General features: G+C 43.6%; 1 protein-coding gene across 4 annotated transcripts in view; it reads right to left on the minus strand.

Annotated features, from left to right (window-relative positions):
* Nucleotides 1-6,545: 6,545 nt before the first annotated feature.
* The window catches only part of Syt6 (synaptotagmin 6), a 56,162-nt gene continuing 37,413 nt past the window's right edge, over nucleotides 6,546-25,294 (minus strand). The window contains exons 4-8 of one of the 4 annotated variants that reach the window (XR_002788962.2): nucleotides 20,715-20,835; nucleotides 15,846-16,017; nucleotides 14,609-14,738; nucleotides 11,072-11,140; nucleotides 6,546-9,464 (exon numbers count right to left, since the gene is read on the minus strand). Coding sequence is in view for 2 of the 4 variants with exons in the window: in XM_003479250.5 (XP_003479298.2) it covers nucleotides 9,393-9,464; nucleotides 14,588-14,738; nucleotides 15,846-16,017; nucleotides 20,715-20,835 (516 nt within the window). In the remaining 2 variants the exon portion in view is untranslated. Of the gene's footprint in view, nucleotides 9,465-11,071; nucleotides 11,141-14,587; nucleotides 14,739-15,845; nucleotides 16,018-20,714; nucleotides 20,836-25,294 lie in introns of all 4 variants that reach the window. The other 3 variants (XR_001199164.3, XM_023561279.2, XM_003479250.5) reach the window with 3 other exon arrangements.

The following is a 25,294-nucleotide window of genomic DNA, read 5'->3' on the forward strand; positions in this document are numbered from 1 at the left end:
TTAGCACTGCCTTGGCTTATTACAGAGTAGTTTTTTTTATTATGTAGCTGTTACCACCTCTGGATTATGAGCCTCTTGACAAGCTGTGTTTCATCAGATGATGGCTTAGTATCATGTTTGAACATATGAGTTCAGATTTTTAATTATCTGGGTTCAGTTGTGTGACCTTCTGCAAGTTTCTTAACCTTTTAGAATGGGAGGGAGAATTTAATTCCATTACACATGTGAAGCAATTAGAATAGAGCTTGACATATAGTAAATACTCAAGTGTATATTAGTTGTTCTTGTTATTAACTTGCATTTCCTTAGCCCTAGTATGTTACCTGATAAATATTAGATGCTCAACACACATTTGTTGAGTGAATGAATAAGCGGATACCTCTATGTGCATGAGAAGAAAAGACAAAGTTGCTGTAATGGAAGTAAGTCCAATTATGGGCATTCTAGGGCTGAGACAGGGCAGGAGAGAAAATTTAGGGTGCAGAGTTGAGTTTTATTGACATGTTGGGGATCTGGTTAGCACATTTGAAGTTGTGTGTGATAATTTTTACAAAGAATTTGCAAGAGTTGAACTTAAATGTATAAGACCTGGTTAGCTGGTTGGCTCTGCACTAATGGCCAGGATTTGTAGGTCCCCAGTATGGCCCAGGAGGTGAGGTGACCATGTGGGCAGAATGTGAGCAATAGCACTTTGTGGGAGTGACTACAGGTGTCCTTGAGAGTTAGATTCCTGACAATACTACCCAAAATGATCCACAGATTTGATACAATCTCTATAAAAATTCCAATGACTTTTTGTTGTTTGCTTTTTGAGACAGGTCTTACTATATAGTCCAGGCTGGCTTTCAAACTTGTGATCTTGCTGCCTTATCCTTCTGAGTCCTGGGACTATAGGCATGCACCACCAGTGCAGTGCTGTTTTTGTTTTTATTTTAAGAAATAGAAAAATTCTTTCTAAAATGCATTGTAATTTCAAGATAACCTGAAAAGCCAAAACATTTGGGAAGAGTTGTGCTGGGGATTGAATCAAAGACCTTATGCAGGGTAGGCAAGCATTCTGCCAATGAACTATATCCCAGCCTTCAAAATAATTTTGAAAAAGAATAAAATTGGAGGACTTACAGTTTCTGATTTCAAAACTTAGTATAAAGCTTAGTATAAAGTTGGTAACCAAAACAGTGTGGTAGTGACATGAAGATAGATATGTGGACCAATGAAAGAACAGAGGCGCTGAAATAAATAATAGCATATATGGTCTGTCTTAATTATTTTTCACTCATCGCTGAGACAAAATACCTGATGACCAAAGTTGGGAAAGAAAAGGTTTATTTCATACAGCTTTTGGAGGTTTCAGGCCATACTCAGTTGGCTCCAAGGCAGAGTGGCATGGCGGGGCCACAGTTCATGGTGGCTGCAAACAGCAAGGCAGAAACTGGCAACAGAGCAAGACACACCTTTTTCCTGCCATTACATCACATCCTGGCTCCACCTCTATGTGGGTGTAGCACTGACACCATCAATCAAAGCACTATACAATGAAGCAATCACAGATGCATAATGTAAACACATGAGGCCTGGGGCCCACCGACATATACATGACATGGTCAAATGATTTTCAACAAGGGTACCAAGATGATTCAATGAGCGGAAGATAGTCTTCAACAAATGATGGTGGGAAAACTGAATACCCACACGAAAGGAATGAAAGTGAACCCTTCTGTTACATTATGTACAAAAATTCACTCAAAATGGATCAAAGAGCTATGTGTAATGAGCTAGAACTATACTTAGAAGAAACTATAGAAGAAAGCTTCATGATTTTGGATTTGGTATTGCTTCCTTGGATATGATATTGAAGGCACAAGCCATAAAATAAAAAAGAGACAATTAGACTTCATCAAAATTAAAAAATTTGGGGCCAGGTATATAGTTCAGTGGCACAGTGCCTTCCTGGTGAGTGTAAGGTTCTGAGTTCAATTCTAGGCACCAAAGTAAATAAATACATAAAAAAACTTTCATGCATCAAAGGACATGAACCAACAGCCTTAAAAAGTGATACATGGAGTTTTGCAAATCACTTATCTGATAAGGAATTAGTATCTAGGATATGTACAGAACTCCTACCTCTCACCAACAGCATCACCAACAGCAACAATAACCAGTCTAATAGGCAAAGGGCTTGAATAACATTTTTCTAAATAAGATAAACAGACGGTGAATTGTCACATAAAAATATGCTCAGTGATAGAAAACTAAAAATAGAAATTTTATTCAATCCAACTATTCTCCTTCAGAGATTTTCCTGAAAGTTAAAAACATCATTTCATAATGATACACTAATCCATAATATGATAGTTAAATCTTATAAGTGATTTATCTGTCTATAAGTGAGTGGATAAAGGAAGTGTTGTATTTGTCTAGCCTCCATGGAGTACTACTCTGCCACAAAGAAGGATAAACATGACTTATTGGTAAGAAAATGGATGGATGTACCTTGAGACCAAAATGTTAAGTGAAATAAATCAGACCCACATGCTCAAATATTGCATGGTTACTCTTACCTAAGAAACCCATAGAACAAAAAGCAAAATAAAGATAGATATTAGGTAATAGAGAAGTAGATCTTTTGCAAAGAGAAAAGGGCCCAAGTGACGGAAGAAGGGGAGTGGAAAGGGATTAAAAATGAGTGAAGATGTGTTATGTACATGTACCAACTCTCCACAAGGAATGTAATCATTATCTACTGCAAACATGCAGTAATAAGAAATAAAAATTGAAAAAATGCTGTTTTTTATTAGTAAAAAAAAAAATTGAAAAAAGATATTCCAAATCACAATAAGATACCATTTTACATTCACCAGCATACTACCATAAAAATGTTGGTGGAGACATAGAGATAGCAGAATTCTTTGTGCACTACTGAAAGGAATGTAAAGTAGTGTGTAGCTGCTATAGAAAACAGTAGGATGGGTCCTCGAAACATGAAGCATAGAATTATATGATACAGAAATTCCACTTGTAGGTATTGAGAAGGATTGAGAGCAGGAATTCAAGTGCCTTTTTGTATACCAGTGTTCAGATTAACAATATTGACAGTAGACAAGAGCTGGAAGTAATACAAGTGTTCACTAACAGATGAATCGATTTTTAAAACGTGGATTCATATAATGTGATATCATTCTGCATTAAGGAGGAAGGAAATGATGAGCTCTAACACGAATGAATCTTTAAGATATTGCACTGAGTGAAATAAGCCGGCTAGACAAAGGGGTTAACGCTGTGATTCTACTCAGGTAAGGCATCCAGTAATCATCAAGCTCACAGGGAGAGAGAGTAAAAGGGTGGTTGACAGGGGCTGGGGATGGAAAGGGACGAGGAGTTACTTTTTGGCTTTTTGGCTTAGCTTTATAAAATGAAAAGTCCTGGAATAGAGAATGGTAATGGTTACACACCAATGTGACTGTACATACTGCAACTACATTATACTGTAAAAATGATTAAAATAAAAAAGGAAAAAATGATTAAAATAGTCAATTCTGGTATGTAGAGGAACACAATTTTTACAAGGCAAGGGCAGAGCTGAGAGGAGAAAATCAGAGCATTGCAAATGCAGGTGAAAACAAGACTTAGTGAACAGGGTTATATTTAAACAACCTGGATGTTATGGAGAATCGTTTTATGCAGCACTTGATTGATCTGTTTTTGTTCAGCATTTTCATTTGATCAGCTTTGCTTGGATACTTCTCCATTAGTATTCACCTCACTTCCTTTTTCCCTAACCTCTAAATGTTGATGGTTCCTGGAGAACCTCTTTTTGAGGCTCTCCTTGCCTACTTAATCCACTTAGCAGTGTTAGCCTCCTGTCTTCATATGTGAGCTTTCTGTAAATTAACATCTCACACCTGACCTCTCTGCCCAGCTGTATCTTAAACTGCACCTGTCTGCACACATCCATCTTTCTAGTCTCTCAAACTTGGTTCAGCCCCAACTGAGCTCATCATTTGTCCTTGTTCCCCTTATTCCCCTGGCTTCTGTGGAAGACATAGAACACTCAGTTCCCAAGTTTAAAAACATATAACACTTAGCTGGACATAGTGACATACGCCTCCTCCTCTTCTGGAAATTCAAGTAGCATTTTATTAAAGGTACTAAAGTTCAACAACAGGAAGCCAGGCATGATGGCAAATTCCTGTTAACCCTTGTACACTTTGGGACTGAAGATTGCATGTTCAAACCCAGCATGGGAATTTAGTGACAGCAATACCTTGTCTCAAGAAACAGAAATTCTGGGAATGGAGGTTGGTGTGAAGATACTGGGTTCAATCCCTAGCAAAACACACACACACACACACACACACACACACACGCCCTAATGAGTTCCCGTCTTTCCCTGTAGTTAGGTTCAGCTCAGCTGCTGGCCTTGTGGTATTTTCCCACTGGAACCATTACATCTTGTACAAGTGCCCTTATTTCTCCATTTGTGCCTGACTCAACCTTTGTCCCTTCCTGAGTGGACTTCTGCTGCCACTCTCTGAGCCTCTAGTATCCTCTCATGGACTTGCCACCAAAAGAAAACCAGGGGAGGTGTTTCTTCTGCTAAGGAATCAGATTCATGGACAGGGCCTCACCGTGAAGAGGAGTAACACACATCGCAAATCCTAAAGTGGCAAGTGGCACACACAGCAGCTGAGGCGGGAGGGGGTTAAGTGGATGATTCTCAAGATCAGACAGGTGCTGCCATTCCCAGGGACTGGTTCATTTGGGAGCAGCCACCAAGTCACAGAAGGAGGGGGACAGCAGAATCACTTACAATGAAGGTGACTGGCAAGAATGAGACGGGTGCTAGGGCTAGAATCTGGTGGAATGGGGCTCAGGATGGGCGTCAAGACAACTGCTTGGGTGGAAATCCTGTGTTTTGCATGGGCTGACCCACAGCAGAATTTGGGGGTTCCCTGTCTTCTTTAGAGTGTTTGGCAGCCCTCTGCTCTGGGTTTTCACTTGTGTGAATGCCTAAGCCTAGGCCAGTGATGGTACCCAAACTGCAACCCCAAACCCACTTATCACAAATTGCCAACACTACAAAAATTAAATCTGAATACTGAGGCTTTAGTTTAGAAAAAATAATTTATACATTAACATCTTTTGTCTTAAAAACAAATAACATATGTGCCATAGGTTCGCCACCACTGGCCTAGACTATTCCTCCTCTTCACAGTTTTCATGAGTTTAAACCCAACTCATGCTTGAAGGCTGTGACTGGATGCCACTTACTGCCGAGGCCATCACTGTCTGCTGAACTGTGTAGTCTTTCTTTGACTTCTTTAGCCTCTACTTCAACTTTTTTCTGTATCACCCTTTTCTACCATGAGCTATCGTCACTCACTTCCATTTTACTAAACTAAGAGATTTTTGTGGGCAAGATTCATTCAACAATGAATAGAATATATTATTCCCCATTCCCTGTCACCTTCCCCAGGCCTGTTAAATTCACTGTGGTCTTCCCAAGGGCTACTTGCTAGATATTTCTACTCTTGTTCCCTTGAACCCCTTGTGCTTTCAGAGTTCATATGAATAATTTGGGCAATGGACTGTGAAAGAAATAGCACATAGGCCTGTTTGGAGAGCTTATCAGTGTTCTTTTCCTTTGGGGATGGCAATAGCAATGTTTGAGATGCTGGCTGCTTACTCATCCCGAGACCTCTAAATAAATACAAAGATCAGGTCCACATTTAGTACCCATGTGATGGGCATGTAGAGTACGAAATAAGCCTTTGCTGTTTTCAGTCACCGAGAGCTGAAGGTTGGTCTTATGGCATAACCCACCCTGACTGACACTGTTATCTGACTGGTTTTTTATCTCTAGACATGGCCAGTCCATCACCAAATCCTGCTAGCCGATGTGATGGGAAGCCTCCGATGAAGGAAAGGGTCTCTTTAGGCAGCCTGATGCCTCTTTCAGCAGTTCAGTTCCCTGTAGAGCACCAGTAATTTGGATGCAGAAGTGCATAAGCAGATATACCTTCCACTCTCCTCTCTGCAGGCTGCCTTCTAAATTAATTAAAAGCTGGGGGTGAGCAGAGAAGCAGAGAGAATATTCGATTAATTTCTAATGTTCTTTTTACATTTTTGAGTCTGCAACAGAATTTTCCCACAGCTTTACCAAGTTGTGTTTTACAAAAGTTAGCAGGATTCCTTTCTTGTTGGGTGAGATCATTGTACTTTCCAGATATTAGTGTTACCCCTTTCCCCAGAGAGGCTCCAGCATCTGGAGGGGCTGCTTGTGCAGCTAAACAGCTAGGGAACAGCCAAACCTCATGTCCCAAGTGCTCTCTGGGCCACAAGTCTGACACAACCCAGATGAATTCCAGCCTTCTGTGATGCACAGTTATTCCTCGGGCAGAATGACAACTGACAAGCCGTTTTTTCTACCTCTGACTGAGTGGAAGTGGCTATCCATGTGAAACAAAGATTCTAAACAAGAGTTTTATGATGTTCTGTGTGTGTGCCACCTGCTGAACCTCAGGAACATACAATGACAAGAGAAATGGGCAAGAGACAAAGATTTAATTGAATAAAAACTCCAGGCTGTGACAGTGTTGGGAAGACACAAAGCAGTAATTAACAACATAAGTTTTTAAATGATGATACAATTAATTAACATCCTGGGTAAGTGCAGAGAGGGAGGGGGGCATCATTCAGTCCAGAAACACTGCTAAATGAAGAAGGGAACTTTGTGTTTTAAGAAACATCTATGTGCAAATGGCCCTGGTTATCACAACTTCAGCAAAGCTCACAACAATCCCCAAAGAGGTTTCTTATGCCCAGGAAGCTGACAAAAGAATCAATTTTGAATTTCAGTTTATTCTGAAACCTGTATTTCAATTTATTCTTATATGTGAGGGAAAGATACTGGGCTAGATAATGAAATTGGCAGCCATTACGTTATCATTCTGGATTCAGGTTGAAGATTGGGCTGGGGTGTGTGTGGGGAGAATTAGGGAGCCAGGAGCTTGGGGGGTACAATGGAATAGGAGGTTAGGGGGTCCAGGAGCTAAAAGCCTTCCTAGGGTGTGTTCCCATGCCTGTAGGAATTTATCAAGGCTGTTGGAGCTGGAGTGGTAGCTGTTGGTTGAGGTGGTATGGAGGCTGGCCATAATCTGTTCAGGAAATGATCTTCTGAAACAGTTGGAGTGTTCCTTAACAGGAAAGAGCCACTTGGTATAAGAAAAATCTCTCAGATGGGAAATATTTTCCATGATTCACACTGATCACACTTTCTTCTCCAAAATGTTAGGATGGGTCATCCTCACCTGCCTAAGAGTGTGCACAGAAGACACCAAGAGATGCATTTTGAGCTCGCTTTTGGAAGCTCCCACACTAATTTCCAGGCTCCTTATGGCCCAAGAAACTAAATTGCTCCCTTCCTAGTTGCAAGGTCAATAGCATCTGTTCAATTATTGAAATGTCTATCTCCATAGGGTTAATCTAGAGTCAAGAGACAATGGAGTCTGTTGCCTCCTGGGAGTCTTGTCACGATCATGGAGTTTTTCTAACTCTCAAGAGAATATCCAAACACAGGACTGCCTGACCAGTGAAGCCTATCAAACAGAAGACATTTAGGGAGATAAGCTATCTACGTATTAGTCCCTAGCCTAAGGTTCAGTACAGAACAGAGTTTAGATTTATCTACATTTAATTTGCTTGGTGGGAAACATCTTTTGCACAGTATCCTGTTAGCTGATGCTCAATCTAGTCATTTTTAGGGCTATAAGACACTACTTACTGTTATATCAGCAGAAAAATATGATAACCTGGCTTAAAATGAACATTACTTTAGTTAAAGTTGTGGCTTTTATAGCATGTAATGTATATAAAGAGTAAGACAAGGGCCAGGGATATAGCTCAGCAGCATAAGTGCCTGCCTAGCAAGCACATAAGTTTGATCCCCGGTACAAAAAAAAAAGTAAGACATGTCCTTGATCTTCCATTGTTGAAAGAAGGGGCTCATCACCTGACTCGCTTCTTGCAAATCCTATACACAAGTGGAAATTGGCACTAAGCAGTCACAAATTGGAGTGAAAAGTCATCTCCACGTACTTACCAGGGCTGTACAGATTGAGGGTGAGCAAATTAACCTAGTGATAGGGGTCCTTGGGAAGGTTACTGTTCATTCAATAGGAATGTGTTATTATAATACAGGATAGAGAATAGCTCAAACTTTTTTCCTAAACTGAATTTGGACTAAGCTAGAAATCTGAAGGAAAAACAAAAACAAAACCCCTCACAATCACTGAAACAAATGACACTGTATGCCTAAGTGATATAGAACAAAAGTATAAAATGAATGTTAACCCCAAAGTCCATGGGGTTAAAATAGGTTCAGATTGCCTGGGTTTGAAAAGATCTTCTAAGAGAGATCAACTCAAACTGTGGCTCAGATTTCAAAACTCTTCATTCACAAAGGAAAATTTTATCCAAGTTTTTCTTTGATCTGTTTAGGCTTTTAAAACATGTGATTGACACTTTGTGGAGTGGTAAAGGCATATAAAATGCAGAAATCATTGTGGAACATATGTGCCTCTCTTTCACTACAATGAAGCTTATTTTTGAGAACAAAGACCTTGTTTTCAAACAAATGTACTCATTCATTGTGGCACATCAGAAACATATGGTGTGGTTAGTTTCAGCAGAATCATTCCTAAAGAAAGTGACTAAGTCCCCTTGAGGAATCAAGACATTTCTAGTCCATGAGGCAAGCCAACAAGGAAGGGAAGCAAGGGCCTCTGTATATCTGCGGGAGGTTCACAAACACTGCATAGGTCCTGTGACTTTGACATGGGACCAGGAGTCCACATCTTGGCTTATGCCACACCAGTGAAGAGCTTCAAAGAGTAATAGTCTTGTACCAGCTCTTGGGTTGATTTGTACCATTCCTGCAGGGCCCTGTAAATACAGCCTTAGCTCCAACCCACTACTGCCTGCAGGGCTGCGGAGCTTGGTGGAGACAAAAAATTTCAGAAACTCAATCGCTTTTCCCCCAAAGACTACTATTTTACAACACTGTTTTATACAACCAACTTCTGGGCTATCTACCTTTTATTTCTTACTCATTGTGTTCTGTTTTTGTTCCTCATGTTGCTTTTTCTTTTCTTGACAGTAGACCTATACAAAGTGAGAACCACAAAAACATCATCTTGAAAGACAGAGAAGACTAAGACAGATCTGACCACACAACAAGTGTCTTGGCCTTGACCTACACAGGAGCAGTTAAGACTCTGGAGTGGCAGACGGACAGCTGCTGCCTCGGTGACTGCACAACACTGCATTTAGATGGCTGAACAAGTGCAAAAAGAACATCACTGAGTCCTGTTTGTGTGGCACAGCCGTGCAGCTCACGGTGTTGGAGGTGGTTTCGGAGAAGGGCACGAGCTCTCACTGTCGAAGCTGGCAGCTCGTCCCTGCCACTGTAGGAAAGAGAAATAACTGGTTATTGATTACCAAGGGAATTGACATTTCAACTTCCAAAACTGAATTAGCCCATGCACTGAATTCACCTTCCCAGCTTCTTGAATTTTGCTGTTAGCCATGCAAAAAAACATAATGAAAATAGCTTAGAGCATCTAGTGTGAAATACTTGATTTTTGAAAAAGATCTATTGCAGAGATAATTTTAGCTTTCTTCACAATGTGGAGAGCGCATGTGCATGTGTGTTTTAATGAGGTGCTATGGCTGAACCATTTCTGAGTGCTTCAGCCATTTTTCACACTGAAAATCAGATTATGCGAGCAGCAAAAGAGGCATTCTGCAGAGTATGATCTTACTGCCAAGAAACCACGATCATGAATTATTAGCAATTTGTCTGGGAGCTGTTAGTACAGAAAGAAACCTGATATTGCTTTGGTTTGGGGCTCTCTTTTTCAGGCTTAATATGTCCTATGGGTATTTGCACCTGGCCTGTGAGGAGGTAAGGGTGTCAGGAGAGGAAGCCGTTTCTCAGTTTGGGCTCCTCTAAACTTTTTTCCTGCCTACCTCTCCTGTCTCATGAATTGCCTCCTCTCAGCCTGACTCTAACCCCTCCAGGAAATGGGTGATGCAATGAGGCGTCATGGGGTGAAGGAGAGGGTTGACGATCAATGGGCCTGTGCCTTGAACCATTCAACCCTTATTTAATTGAAAAAGTTGGTCAGAGACACAGCGATGTTTCCTGGCAAGTCTGACCCCATGAATAATCTGGACCTATCTAGGAGTGGTAAAACTTTAAAGTGAGTTTGTGCCCATGGCTCGCTCATCTTTTTGTGGGCCAGAAGGAAGACCCAATTTTCCCTTAGTGCCTGCAGGACAGATTTCCAGAGAAAGAGCTTAGGTCAGTAGTCAAGAAAGCCTCCTGAACTACAAGGGCAGCTCTTTCCTCTTCTGCTTCTCACGAGCAGTAGGAGTCTCCATTGTGGGTAATGGGGCTCAGTGGGATCTGCAACCATGCATGTGGGGACATCCGAGGGTGAGGGGGAGAGGACATAGTTCCCACCAGCAACACAGCCTTCTCTAGACAGAGCTGAACCACTATAGAAACAGATTACCTATCACCCAGGAAATCCTGAGGAGTAAACAGAGAGCCCCCGAAGCTGAGGATGAGCCCAAACCTGAGGACTGCCTTAAGGCTCTCAGTCCTAAGACAGCCCTTGTCGTCACTCTTGAGGCTCAGCTCTTCATGGCTCCTTAGAGCAGGCCAAACTAAAGGTCTCTACAGGTAACCAAGGTATTGAGGAGCTGACAATCAAGTATCGATGCATTGTGTGATCTAGACCTGAGCACATGTCAGAACTGGAGGCAAGCTTGTGAAATCACCCAGTTTGCAAGAACCTTCTTGTTCTTGCAAATAAGAAAACAAGGACAGGGAAGTCAAGACACAGCCAGTTAGAGGTGCAGGTGAGACCCTAAACCAGGTCTCCTGATGCCTGACTCAGAGCTCTTTCCACGCCATCCTGCCACTCTTGGCACATGGACACACCAGGGAAAGAGACACAGAATGTAGTAAGAACCCTAATCTCTTGGGATCCACACCAGTACTTACTCCTAACTCCCGGTGGCAGCTTCTCTGCGAGCAGTGTCCACGTGAATGAAATCACAATCGAGGGGTTCCCTGGTAAAATATTTTAGATAAATAAATGCCTGGTTGTTGAGTCCACTGTGACTTTTGACTCAAGTATTTCTTAACCAGAAGGTGACATAAAACAATTACTGATGCTTTCATTTGGCCAACCATCATTTTAGGAGTTGGACGTTTTCTGTTACAACCTCTAATGTCAGTGAAAGGTACATTGTAATCTCTGGCTTCTCCCAAGGTAAGCATGCCACTTAAACAGCATGATTGATAGGCTAGGTCAGAGGAGAAAAACATGAAATGGCTACACAGAGTACCTGTTTTCCTTTATATAATAGCCCAAAGAGCAGTCACACAGCGCATAATTGTTTATCTGGAACAAATGAAGAAGGAACACTGGTTCTCTTGCTAGTCCCTGATTTTTTCCTATGAAGATAAACAAAGGGAGGAGATGGGGTTCATGGACAATGGAAAGGTGAATGATTCCAGGAGGTTTATCAAGGTGGCTTTAAAATAGCAGAGACCCTGTTATCATAAGGCAGAGTGTATTATTCCAGGGTGGCTGCATTCCAGTAAGGTCTTTTGTTGTTCTGAAATAGGTCACGTTCCAGCAGAGATCTAAAATCTCTGGCAGATGATCTGAACTTGGCCCTTTGTAATAAAGCACCTTGGAGAAAGGCACTAGTCAACCAGGACCTCTATGTGGGGACAAAAGTGACATGCAGCACTGGGCAGGAGTGCTGCGCGGGAAAGGGGCTGGTGCTGAACCTGGCGAAAGCCACTTGCTGTGGCTTAAGGAATTCTTATTCATGAGAGATCCCAGCAGGGAAAAAATATTTTTTCAGTTAATTTGTTTCCTTCAACCTTATTTTAAACTCCAAATAGGCAAGCAAGTATGGTGCCCTCTGTTCTCATTAATAAAAAGGAAACGATCACAGCACTTGAAACTCAGCTAAGAAAGATGCAAGATAAATACAGAATGCTTTACAGATATGATGCCATTTATCTTCCCAGGAGCTAGAGAGGAGTTCTTTATGGATTATACAAATGGGAGATTCAAGTTTCAGGAGCAAAGCTGTTGCTCTGTGACTAGAACTGAACCAAAAAGAAGGCAGGATGTGAGCTCTAAGGACGGCTGGGATGATGTGTGTTTCAGCACAAGGGATCACATGAGCACAAGAAATTTTATTTAATATTAGTCTGGTGGGGTTTAGATGTGCTTTTATAAAGAGATTTAAACTGTGGGTGCTAAAAGTATCAGTAAAAATTCCACACAAATGCATACTGTTGAAATCCTAAGTTGCCAAGACAAATTTCATTTTCAGCTCCTTCATACAAAGAAATGATCATCTGAGCAGAAAATGGTGGAGTAGTGGATGGGGGAGGAACAGTCAGGCTCAAGAAAAAAGTAAACCTAAAGAGTATGAATCCATTTAATCTTTTTGTTTTCCACACACTGTTACTTTCCCTTTACTGTTTCATTAAATATTCATTTTCAAGGGCTTGATTCTACGTTATCTTTCTATTGTAGTCTGGACTAGTGATTCAGAATTCTCAAAGAAACAGGACTCCGAATCAATTATTTGGTTTAATGAGGTGGCATTCATCAGGATTCTGGGCCTGGATCTGGCACCCCTGGTACTGTACTCCCGCTCTGGCCAGGTCTGGCCACTGAAATGGATTATTGCAGCTCAAGTTTAGAAGGACAGTCACAGTGAAGCATGTGGCCTCCTAAGCCCAGCTGTCATTTTAGGGCCAGCGTTTCCTAGAAAAGCAGAGATGGGAAGGCTCTCTCCCCTCATTTACCAACCAGGAAACCAAAGACCAGGGTAGGGCAGTGGGCTGCCTGGGGCTCCACAGCCTTCTTGGTTCACATTCATGCCCTGCCCCAAACTGGCCTAAACAGTTTGGTATGCTTAGTCTATTCTTAAGTATCTTCACAGGATTAAAGGTGGGGGCTGTCCTGAACTCTCTCTGGGCTGAACCCACACTGTATTTATTCAGTGAGATGCTAGGTTGTCCCCAGATGACCCAGCATTCTGCCTCATAGCTCCACCTATGGCTGGCACTGGGTATCTCACTCACACCCTGCAGAGGCCCTGCTGGAAGAAATAGGATGGCAAAAGAGAACTAGAAAGCAGGGGGAACGGTCTCACTCATTAAAGCTCATCAGCTATGGTAAGATAAAGGTGACCACAAGACAGAGATGCGCGCTCTCAACTGACAAGAACTTTGGTCTATGTCTGACTCCTTAAAGCTGACTGAAAGGCTACAGGCAGGAGTGCTACTAAATCCACCCCTACTTGGGAGGTAAGTCAATTATCCTGGCTCCCTAATGGCTACTATGTCCACATGTCCCATCCTGTCATCTCCCAGTCTCTATCAGGATGCCTCACTCTGCTAGAAGCAGGTGGAAATGCCTTGTCCACCCTGAGGAGGAAAGGGAGCTGCTGGTCCTCTGGGTTTATACCTGCATTTTCTCTGCATCAGAATAGGAGGGATTGCTCTGTTTTTAAGGTGACTCCACTTTTAGGCTCAGTGGTGGTGGGGATAAAGCTTTATTTTCTGTGTTAGAAAAATTTCTAATCTTACATAGTTCTCTAGGCTTAGTAGGTGTGTAGCCTGGGAAGATGAGGTCACAATCACCCTCCTTTCTAGGATGGACCAGGGTATGAGCTGTTGAAAATACAGTTCAAAACTTTCCTGGCTGCTTCTGTGTTCCAGTTCACTTGAGAAAGAGCAAGCCCAGAGACTACCAATGTAATAAATCACAGGATCTTAAGTTGGTGAGGTTTGGTACAGATAGGAGCAGACTAAATATCACTCAAAGGGACATTTTCTTTGCAGCTGAGAGAGCTGTGGCGGGTTTCAGGTTATGCAGCAAATCAGGAAGGGCCAAGTTTACAACCTAAGTCTTGGGACTCCCAGTCCACTGCTCTCTATTAGAACCTAGCCCCTCAGCCTTAGCAGAAAGTGTGACAACTAGAGATGATGCTCTCTTCTGCAACAGTGGTGAGAATCAAGTTCCTAGGAGGAGGAATCTGTGCTTCAACCGTCTCCATCCAAGCAGTGAATACTGCCAAGTGGCTGCCTGGCTTAAGCCTTAGAGAACCTACTGTTCTGACAGGCATAGAGTTTCTTGCCAAGCACTGATCTCACCCCCTTGGGACTATCTTCTAAAGGACTAACTTGGCCCGGGGACATTGTGAAAGCTTTTCAGGCCTCGCATAGTGGCCCTCTAGGAAGACTTCTTCAAAGTTCTTATCTCCCAATAAGAACTTAATGTTGTTTGCAAAACACACACCAGGGGCTTTTTGCCAGGCAGCCTTCATCTTCCCCCATCTGCCTGTTATACACTGGTGAAAAGCGTGTGGCCCCGGAACTCCTTTCCCACGGAAGGCGGAGGAACTTGCAGCAGCCGCCTGCCATTCTCCAGCCCACGTCACCATGCAGCAAACATGCCAAGGGCCAGGCAACCTCACCCACCTCTTTGAAGGATTTCTTTACCTCCACCAAGGAGTGCCAGTGTGCAATGGGCTTCCGAGGGTATGCCAGCATCTCATTCCAGTGGTCCCTGCCCAGGCCTTCAGCATTGATGCCCACACGACAGACACCTATGATCTCATTGTGGCCCACTCTGAGGGAGAAACAAAGGATTCTGCCAGACATCCTCCCAGAAAGGGAGATTCTGGGGTGCAGTCTGAGTCAGAAGTGTGACTGGCATGGCCTCAAGGTGTCAATGGTTGTAAGGCTTTGCCTGTCCTCCTTAGGTGGACATTTGACACAGAGAGATGAGCAAAATAATAATAATAATAACAATAATAACAACAACAATAATAAATTTGTTCAGCATCTCAAGAAATGGTGGCAGATGATTTAACTCTGGGGATTGGGAAAGTTTGTCTTTTCTCTAATAAAACTTGAGAAACACATTACAACTTTCCTGGAGATATTAGCATCTGGAAATAAATCACTCTGCTCTGAGTACCATTTCTCCATACCCTCAGTGGCTGGGATGTGATTTATCCACTTAGCAAGAACATAAATCATCATTCAAGTTTGTTTGTCAAGCACCTACTATGCCTGAGAACCTGAGCTAAAAATCCAGGATTGAATTTTTAATGCATAGATTTCATCCCCTTCAAATGAAATGACAACCGGATAGAAGGAGTCAAGGGGTTGGAGTATATGAAAATGTTTTTGAGTCAGTCTTGATGGCAATGCAAGGTTAGCAAAAGAGAAGAACTATATCTGAGAAAGGGGAAATAAGGTTGGATAGATCTGCTGGGTCCAGATTATGAAACGTCTTGAGAGTTCATAGGAAGAGCTGAGAAAATAGGAGTCACTGATAGTTACTGAAAAGGGCAGTTCCAGAAGAAAGTACCCAGGAAGGTGTGTCCTTAGTCTGCTGGCTGAATCAGGGCAGCCACTATGGAATGAGTAGCAGCAGCCACAGAAATGGACAAGATAAGCATTTTAAAGGACAGATGCTAGGACTTGGTGCCAGTGGTGAATCTGGGGAAAATTATGGTGAAATTACTCCAGATAGAAATAGCTAGAAAGAGAAGATGAAGCCCTTGGCTAAAGGGGAGTCCAGGTTTTTCCTCAAACTCCTATGCCCTCCTTAGGTAGAGCCAGATTTGAGTCCAGAAACCATCTGAGCCCAAAACCACAGGTCAAGGAGTCCTACACTGAATTGGAGTGGAGTGGGATAGCAAATCACGTCCTCTGGGACCGTACCTACCGGTCATAATCCATAACTGAGATGAGCAGACTGACTTGATCCATATTCTCTGGGGGAATGTCAAAGATGATGGCCTCATTGTACACAGGATTGAGAGTGTTCTTCTTTATGGTTGTTTTCTTCTTCTTCAGCCTCCGCCCATCACAAAGCAGGGACACTTTGACATAGGGATCTGTGCCAATAGGGGCAGTGCAAAGGGAAGGGCGCATGTTAGACAGATGTCCTCGAGCATTTGCAGGAGAGGGATAGAAGCTCTAGACTCACTGCTGCTCATCAGATGGTAGCAGTGGGTTGTTAAATTAATTAAACCACCTTGTATTTATGTAGCACACCTGTCTCTGACGATGCTCCATGCTTAATGAACACAGTCTTTAGCAACCTCAGTATTCTTGGGAGAGTGCCTAATGGACTCTCACTAATAGGGCAGCTAGTTCGAATTCAGATAGGACTCTTGCTCATGGATACAGTTCCCAGTCCTAAATCTCAGCCCCACAATGACTGATTGGCTGGTTCATGAGGACTTTCACCTATATGGAGTCCTTTTCTCTTGGATATTTAATTAACAGATAAAAGGGGTAAAAATAGAACTCAGTGATGCTCAAAGAATAACCGGATGTCAGAAGAAAATGAACAGCAACAATCACATTGCTGTTCGTGTCCTCCCCACCTGACAACATGATTTTGAGTCTTATTGTCCCAATATCTCATTTCCATTCAGCATCAAGAAGGGGAGAAGAGGCCCTGCTCTTTGCCTCATTGAAGCTGTGCCTGCTCATTTCTGAATAGGAGAGGAGGAAGGAGCTGTGGGCTGAGAGAGTGAGTGGGGCGGTCTCCTGAGACTCAGGGCAGCTGGTTGACATTTCATTTCTCAGTGGGATCTTGGATGCTCTCCATCCTGCAAAGCAAAGTCTTTTTATTAAACTTCTGTTGTGCCTCCCAATCTTGTCTCTTTTTTAGATTTCTGAATACGTATTTCATGGTCATCTTTCTACCCTGAAATTTTCTACTCATCCAAATGAAGTGACACATATTGTATCACAAAGCACAGGTGTCTTGGTCACCATCATAATTAGTATTTGTGCCACACAGCTCAAGAAACAAGAGAGCAGCTCACCAATAATAGCTTTTGAGATGCTGGTATGTTGAGACACTTTCTTGCCCAGAAGCCAGGGCTCATGCGATCTGTTTTGAGGTGTGGGCCAAGGCAGCGTTCCTCGCTCTGCTGTTCCTAGGGGTACAGCTATACCTCCTGGACATCTGAGCACCCACTCAGGCCTCACATTCCTGGCATTTTACACAAATCTGGGGAGTGCACAACTATGGTAGGAACCAAGAAACCGCAGCAGCACCCGATCAGAAGCTCTAAGCCTTAAAGGCATTTCCACAGGCATCTAAATGAGCTGCTGACTAACCAATGTGACAGTGGCAGCTGTACTTTAACCATGGGGACTCTAAGGTTTATGGAGAAACTGGGGAAACCAGGAGGAATTTAATCAGCCTGCTGTCTCTGACTACCCATTTGTAAGTGCCCCCTCTCAGGAGGGTTTTCAGTAAAACAGGCAAAAGGCATTTTCAGAACTTATCTGAGACAGCTTTCCAGTTTCTATAGGCTCCATTTCCTTTGGATATACCTCAGGGCATTGTCCAGTACAAGCAGACAAGGTAGGAAGAACTGGCCCCAGGACCTCTCTTTGACATTGAACTCTAAGGGTGCACATTGCTTTGAAAAGTGTCTTCAGGCGCGAGTTTGCTGTGTGATTCTTATTTCCATACACTCTCACTCAGAGCAAATTCCCACTTCATGAGGGTTAGAAAAATATAGGCAGAGCTACTTGTCTCATGGGCCACTGGGCAAATGCCTCTTTCTGCAGCTCTTCATCCCTACCAGGCATATGCTATTTATTTATAAAATTCAGCGGGTACATTTTCCTTGTAGGAACCTGTGCTCTCACCAGCACCTAAAATAAGTAGAGATGACTATACCCTGGGGTTCTCTGGTGCAAAAGCTTGTGGTGTCTAATAGAATGATGGCCCCAGAGGACCTTTGAGGTCTCTCTATGATGCTTTATGTAGCTGACTGAGGTGGCATGAAACCCAGTAGTGTATTTCAGCCTCATTGCCATAGGAACCTTAGGAACTGAGCATTTATTATGTACTATGCACCTAATAAGAAATGTACTTACATAAGAATGTCTAAACTTCACATTGAAACTTCACTTCATATTTATCATCAATATTTCTATGTCATAAAGACAGGTGAGAAATCTAAAGCTTAGCAGGATTAGACATGTGTCTATGATTTGAACCCAGATCTGACTCTTAAGCTCATATTCTTGATTAATTAGATTAAAGGCAGTATTGGGGCAGATAGGGCAGAGATGAAAGGGTTAACTCGCCATTCTTTTGTTTATTGTTTATCATGGTTCTAGCAGGCAGGCTTGGAGAACAGATTCTGAGGTAGTGCAGATCAAAGAGAGTAAGAAGATCCTCACTTTTAGAACTCAATGCCATGTAAAGCTAAACAGGTGATTAATAAGCTCCATTCACTCCCCAGGTTCCAACTTTAAATCAGTCAGGGCTGAAAGCAACCTTAAATTCACTCCCAAAAACAAGCGCAATAGCATGAGAGAGCTCTGGCTTGTACCCATCAATTGCATCATCCTTAGGCTGAGTTCCTCATGCTATAAACTCATTCATTTACTTATTCATTCATTCATTCATTCATTAATCCATATTTAATGAATGCTTATGTGTTCCAGGCATTGAGCCATATACTTACTTACACCAGTGAGCAAAACAGACAATCATCTTTGAAACAAAGAGGACCCCTGGATTTTCAAAATGTAACTAAGATTTAAGAGCACATCCCACCCCCAGGTAGAAAAGAGGGGGCAATTGTGAACAGATTAGGATTTACATAGAGAAAAGTCTCTCACCCAAAACTTTCTGAATTTGGAAAGGGCTTTGCAATTACCTAAGGCTTTACTGTTAGCTCTCTCTCCCTAGCACATCAATTTAATTACACCAGAGAAGATAGTGTGGAGACTAGGGCAGCAAAATTCTATTTCCCTCACAGCCTGGAGAGTCCTCAATGAATTTCTGTCCCTAGCACATGCTTATTTTGGTCTTAAAATGAAATCCACATTGGCTATATTTTGGGGGAGTTTGATTTGCTGCTCTGAGAAATTTTTGCATGTCAGCAGAGATTCTTTAAGCTCTTTACTATGTCCTGATACGTGTCAGCAGCTTCCACAGAGCAAAGAGCTTAAAGGGGGGCCCTCTGAGGGGCTTGCAGCCTGGAAGGCCAGGTACTACTGAGACAGCTGGATGCTGGAGTCAAGGCTCTGATGCAGTCAAGGCTGCAGTCAGTACACATCACTGAACCTCAGTGTTTCCCAGTCACCTTTCCCTGAAATCCCAGTTTCCAAGGTCTCATGCTTTGTCTTCTTCCACCCACATGACATTATACTTGAGCTCAGATGTTTTCAGTTGCACTGTTGCCTCGTTATGGCAACTGTGATTATTCTAAGGGAGTTTTCCAGGATGTAAATAAATAATAAATACAAGGGAAATATAGGGAAAACTCTTCAATGTATTTCCAGTCAAGTTCAGAGGCGCCTCTGAGTGCCTTTCATTGGCTCAGGAATCAGCAGAAGGGTCCCTTGGGTCTGGAGAAACAAACGGAGTCTTTTCTCATATGCACTGTCCTAAGTGCAGCCCAGAATGCTCTGCCAGCCATTCTTTGTGCTCTTTGACTTTAGTCATGCCTCAGGGCAGTTTGAGTAGACTACAGGGGATGGAGCCTTGAAGGTCTCAAATTACTCTCTTATCTCCAAACTCAAATATCTTCTAAGCTGACTGCTACCCCCAAACAAACATTTCCTGCATTGCTGGAATTGCACTGGATTTCTATTTTGCTGTAGCTCAATTCTGCTAGTGCTGAGATTGAGGCTGGGGCCCCTGAAGGAAAATTCAAATGCAAAGGCACATTGCTTTTCCACGGATTTGCTCCTTTGACTTAGTTTGCAAGGTTGCTGACTTGCGTTTGTGTGGACCTGCAAACATTTATGCACTGAAACTTGATATAACTGTGCTGCAAATCCTAGGGCCCTGTACAAATTGGAAAAATTGTTCTTAGTTTTTTTTCCTCTGATATACATCCCTCTCATTCTTTTCCTTATCTAAGAGGATAATAGCTAATACTTATCAAATGCTTATATGTCAGGCACAATGCTGAACATTTATTGGATTAATACACTTATCCTCAGTGAAATCAGTATAAGAGATGATCATTCCAACTGTCAGATTAGGAAACTGGTGTAGTTTGGATCTTACTTAAATAGGACCATGTATTAAAGGCTCAGTCCCCAGTCTGTGGTGCTACTGTATTCCTGGAACCTTTGGAAGGTGTGGTCTATTGGAAGGAAGTTAGGTCTTTGGGGGTGTGCTCTTGAAGGAGAATTTAGGACCATGGCTCTTCCTCTTCTTCACTCTTCACTTCCTAACCATCATGAGGCCTCCTCTATCACACATTTCTCACATGATGTACCATGCTGCCACAGGCCCAAAGCAACAGTGATCATGAACTGAAACCTCTGAATCTATGAACCAAAATAAACTTTTCTTTCTTTCAGTTGATTATCTCAGGTATTTTGTCACAGCAATGAAAGCTGACTAACATAGAAACCGCAGCCTTTACAAAGGAAGGAAGTGGCAGAAGTTGAATATAGATGTAGGCAATTGTCTCCAGAGCGGGTGCTCCTATTTTAAGAACAATGGCAGTTCTTGTCCCTTCTTCCTAGACACTCTTCCAAATTCTAACTGAATTAGAGAGGGCCTTGTGGCAGGCCACATGGGTGACAGAGGTACCTGAATAGCCTGTGATGTCCATTGCCTTGAGGTTGCGACATTTGATCACTGTGAGGGTGAGCCTGCCTGCTGTGGGCAGGTAGCATAGAGAGAACATGATCTCCCCCAAGTCCACACTTTCCTGTAAAGAAGCAGACAAGAAAACAGGTGAGGGGCATACAGGCTAGTGTCCTGGCTCCCTGTGCAGTGGCAATAGGGGTACCATGAGGTTCAAGAAAAGGTGCTTGGAGCCTCGGTGTCATGCATCCCAAGAGACTTGCCTCTAATCATAACAGTATTACCTCTGCAGTGAAATTTGCCCCTTTCAGTGTTCTCTGTCACTTTGATCGCATTCAGGTCCTAGTCCTTGCCATGCTTATTCTGTCCTGACTTGTCCTATGTATGTCCCTTGACCACAGCCCCATAGTAGCTCAGTCCTATACTCTCCAACTTACCTGTCCTTGACTCCTCCAGACTTCCTGCCTGTCAAGCATGTTGTTATGACAGTGTCTGAGTAAGACACACACTCGAGCCGTTAGGCCCCTCTCCTAGCAGCTCCGTGACTCCTTTCTGCTACTATTCTTTACATCAGTTGTTCCTTGTCAACCCCTCTTCTGCCTTGGCAGCCTTCTTGCCTCTCCCAAGCCACCTCCAACACGCTAGCTTCCAGCCTCAGTGTGGACATGCAAGGAACTGATTCACTGCTTGGGACATGCTACCAACCAATGAGACATACATCTGCTATCCCACACTTGTTCTTGAATCTTCTTTGTCCCTTTTTCTTAAAGTGATCATCCTAAAAAATTAGCCCAGCAAGGAACACACATCCCACTGTCTCTCCTACTGCCATGGTCATCGTGGTCAGAGATCCCTGAAGTCTGAGAGAACACGAGAACTTTCAGAAAGTTTTGCGGTTGTCCTAGAAAAATGGCAAGCATGTCCATCTGTTGTATTAAATAGGTTCTTAGCAGAATGTTTCCTCTTCCCTACCCACTGGATAGGGGTACAGTTGTTTTAGGAATGCAAGTATGGGGATGTTTCCTCTCTTAGAACTCTTAGAGCAAGGTTTGAGGAGGAGACCATCAGGATTTGGGGTGGCTCTGATTTCAGATGGTATCCTCTAATCATTCATTCATTCATTTATTCAAGATACAATTATTGACCACCAGCTATGTGCTGGGTGTTGAACTGGGTGTTGGAGATATAAGAGAGAACAACAGAGACAAAAATTCCTTCCAGCACGGAGCTTATGTATTATTAGGGCCAAGGACAATAAAAAGGCAGAGAAGAGGGATAAAATGACTATGGGAAAGCTGTGATTGTTGAAATTTTAGCCAGGGAGATCTCCCTGAGGATACAACTTCTGAGAAAGAGGAGTTGGGAGTGACACTAAGAGTTTTGTCCATTTTCCTCTGCTGGAGACTCCTAGCCTCTTGGCGCAGCTTTGAGAATTAGTCAAAACCCCCTGCTCAGTCTTCCATAGCATGTGGTCCCAATGTTCTCCTCGAGGTGGCGCTGATACCTGCCCTTCCATAGCCCCACTTGTGTCTTTTCACCCACCTACCTGGTCACCCCAGTCTAATTCCAGGAGGTGTGCAGAAGGCTGCTACCCCCAGCTTCCCAGAAGGGGATCTGCCTGGGGCTAGAGCTGGACACCCATAGTCATCACCTCCTCCAGCACACACAAACCCTCACGCTTCCACAGAGGACAACCAAGGAGCTTGCACATAGACGCGTCTCTGTTACTTTTCCACAATAGTAGAAGGCTCACAGCAGTTCCATGAGGAGGGCTTGCTGCCACCATTCCCTGAATTTATTCAGATTGAAAAGCCTTGCCTGGCTATCTGGACCGTTGAGAGAGTGCTTCTCATACTCATCTTAGGCAGAGGCCTACCAGCTCACCTTGGGACTATCCCAAGGCAACCTTGACTCTTTCATACTTTAGAGCACACAGCTTTGTGTGTGAGGCATGTAGTCCCCAGCCCCTATAGACAGCTTAGGGTATAACAGGTCAGAGAAGGTATAGGAGCCCCATCCTCTTCAGGGATGTCTCCTGTCTTCCCAGGCCCCTCTTCAATAGAGGAGACACAGCAGCTGCCCCATGTCCTGGTATTGTGGAAGAGTAACTTTCCTTTCCTGTGGCAGTGATCTAATCAATAGCACATTTAGCAGAATTCTCTGTCTCTGACAGATGCACTGAGGTACAAGGAAAAACCCAACTCCCTTTATTTCCCTCCCTTTTGTCTTTGATAGGAGCATCAGCAACTCCAGGACCAACCAATCCTGGCCAAAGTTACACAAACTCTTTCAGACTCTCTCAGCATAGCAAAAGGAACTGACACTTTCTAAACACGTGCAAAGCACTTTGCTAAGTTCTTTGTTAGATCCTCTCAGTGATTTCAACACAGCCCTTCAGGGTAGGTGTCTTGCCTGTCTACACTGCACACAGCAGAAGACAAATGTTTAATGAAATTAATGACCTTGCCCCAGGCTGCACGAATAGTGAGCGCTTTAGTGCCCAAAGGTCCTATATTAGTCCCTGCTCATCTGCTCTCAGTGGCTCCCTTGTTTGACTTTTTATCTTGCATCTGGAGTTCTCAACAACTGGGTCCTATTTACTTCCTCACTTGATTTTCTCTCTCTCCCTTCCTCCTCCTCTTTATCTCTGCCTCTGCTCTACATGACTGGCATATATGTCCAAATGCCTTTCTCTTTCCTGTTGGCTAGACAATCCTATGACTGCTATAGGATCCAAGTTGTATCCTCCCAAGGACCCTGACTTGAGGCCTGTCCCACAGTTACCAAGTCCCCTGACACCCTGCAGGACTTCCTGACCCTGAGTAGCTCCCAGGAGTCACACAGTCTCATAGCTGTGCCCTGCAGGAGCTTGTAGTGATGGAGGTCTTTCTGAGCAGCATCCTTATCTTACACTGACTTGTGCTTTAGAGGTGCCCAATAGTATACAAGAAAGCTGTAGAAAGGGGTGGTTACATTTTAGCCAGAAGGACCCTGGCAGGGATGGTTCTCTAAACTGGTATGATGATTAAGTTAGAGCCCAGGAGGAATACAATCCAATGGTCCCTCTGAAAGAAGGTAAATGAATGCTGTGGTTGCCAGGCCCCCACTACTGCTACCCTATAGGCTGTCTCCTCTGGGGGAGTCTGAGTGGTTTGTTTACAGACTTTGGATATTTGCTTAGGGATCCTCAGGGGGAAGAGGATCTCTAAGGACTCTAAGAACTGCTCTCAAGGCTTGGTCCCTTCAGGGGAGTGCTGGCCCACAAGACCCTCTCTTTTTGCATGGCTGCTCTGTCTCATAGGATTATAGCAGCTAGGGGGATGTGGGTGCTGGATCTGCAGTGTAGGGTGCAGGCCTAAGCTCCTGCACCCAATAGTGACCTCCATCTTCCATCGATTTGCCCCTACAGGCAAAGGGACTGGACTCAGGATATCCCTATGTCATGGGGGCCGAGAGAAAAGGGAATCAGGAGACCTGAAGCCCACTCTGGCAGCTTCCACTGCGGGTAAATGAGCCTTATCAGGCCTTGGAAGCTGACGTCTCTTGGCTGAGGGGCTAGAGGGGAACATTTTTCCCCTCATAGGCAGACAGCAGAGGACTAAGTTATTTAACAAAGGAAAATAACTAGGTTAATTTTGATTAGAGAGATAAGAGCTAAGCAAATAGAGGCAGTTAGCATCTCCTGGTAGCCATCTTTCCTCTCTGGGAAGCCGAGGCTCAGCTCAGTCCTCAGGGACAGCCCTTTCTCAATCCTGTTCTCCACCTACCAAGTTTCAGCTTCTGTTTCTATGCACCTTACTAGCCTTTTATCCTTATTAGGAATGTAATAAAACAAGGGAGACAGTGCTGCAGAACAGCCTGTGCCGTGTTGCTTTTACCTCTACCTGCTATTGGAGAGGCTGCCCTAGGGCCCTGGCTGGTAATGAGCTCTGAGGTGCAGGAGAGATCATTGCTGTTGGAAAGTAGCGGAAACTAGCTTGGCCTTGTTGGCTTTCAACCTATGGGTTGATAAAAGAGATCTGAGCTCAACAGCAGCTCACTCAAAGCTTCAGCCTGTGCTAGGAAGGGTGGGCCTATTGCCAGGGGAGGGAGAGCCTGGAAGTTGCCTCCTGGGGAAATTTGTCCATCTGACATTGCTGCCCATAACAGTAGCATGCTCCCTGGCAGCAGTGCCCAACGTGCTTGAGCAGCGAAGTTCTGAAGGGCCCCATCCCATGGCAGCATAGCTCTCTCTGGCTTCCCAGCAGCCCACCTGCCACCGCTGGTCGGAGCATTTCTCCTGGATGCACTCACATATTCTGAGGCAGAGAAAAATCTTATCTGTGGGCTGCTCAGGAAAGAGCAGTGAACCACAAGTCAAGGGACCTGAAGCTGTAGTCCTGCCGCTAATTAGGTGTGTGAGACACTGAACTTTCATGTGTAAAATGAAGGGGTTCCATTAGACAACCTATCCTGTCAGCCATGAAAACTAAGTATTCAAACTGAAAATTTATCATCAACCATCGCCAATGGAGATGCCCAAGGATGCTTAAGTGGTATCCATTGTGTGCTCAAGGAATCTAGCAATTCCATTTTGAAGTCCA

This window comes from Cavia porcellus, unplaced genomic scaffold (genome assembly GCF_034190915.1).
Source record: "Cavia porcellus strain 051 isolate PalLab524CR breed Dunkin Hartley unplaced genomic scaffold, mCavPor4.1 scaffold_1, whole genome shotgun sequence".
Taxonomy (NCBI): domain Eukaryota; kingdom Metazoa; phylum Chordata; class Mammalia; order Rodentia; family Caviidae; genus Cavia; species Cavia porcellus.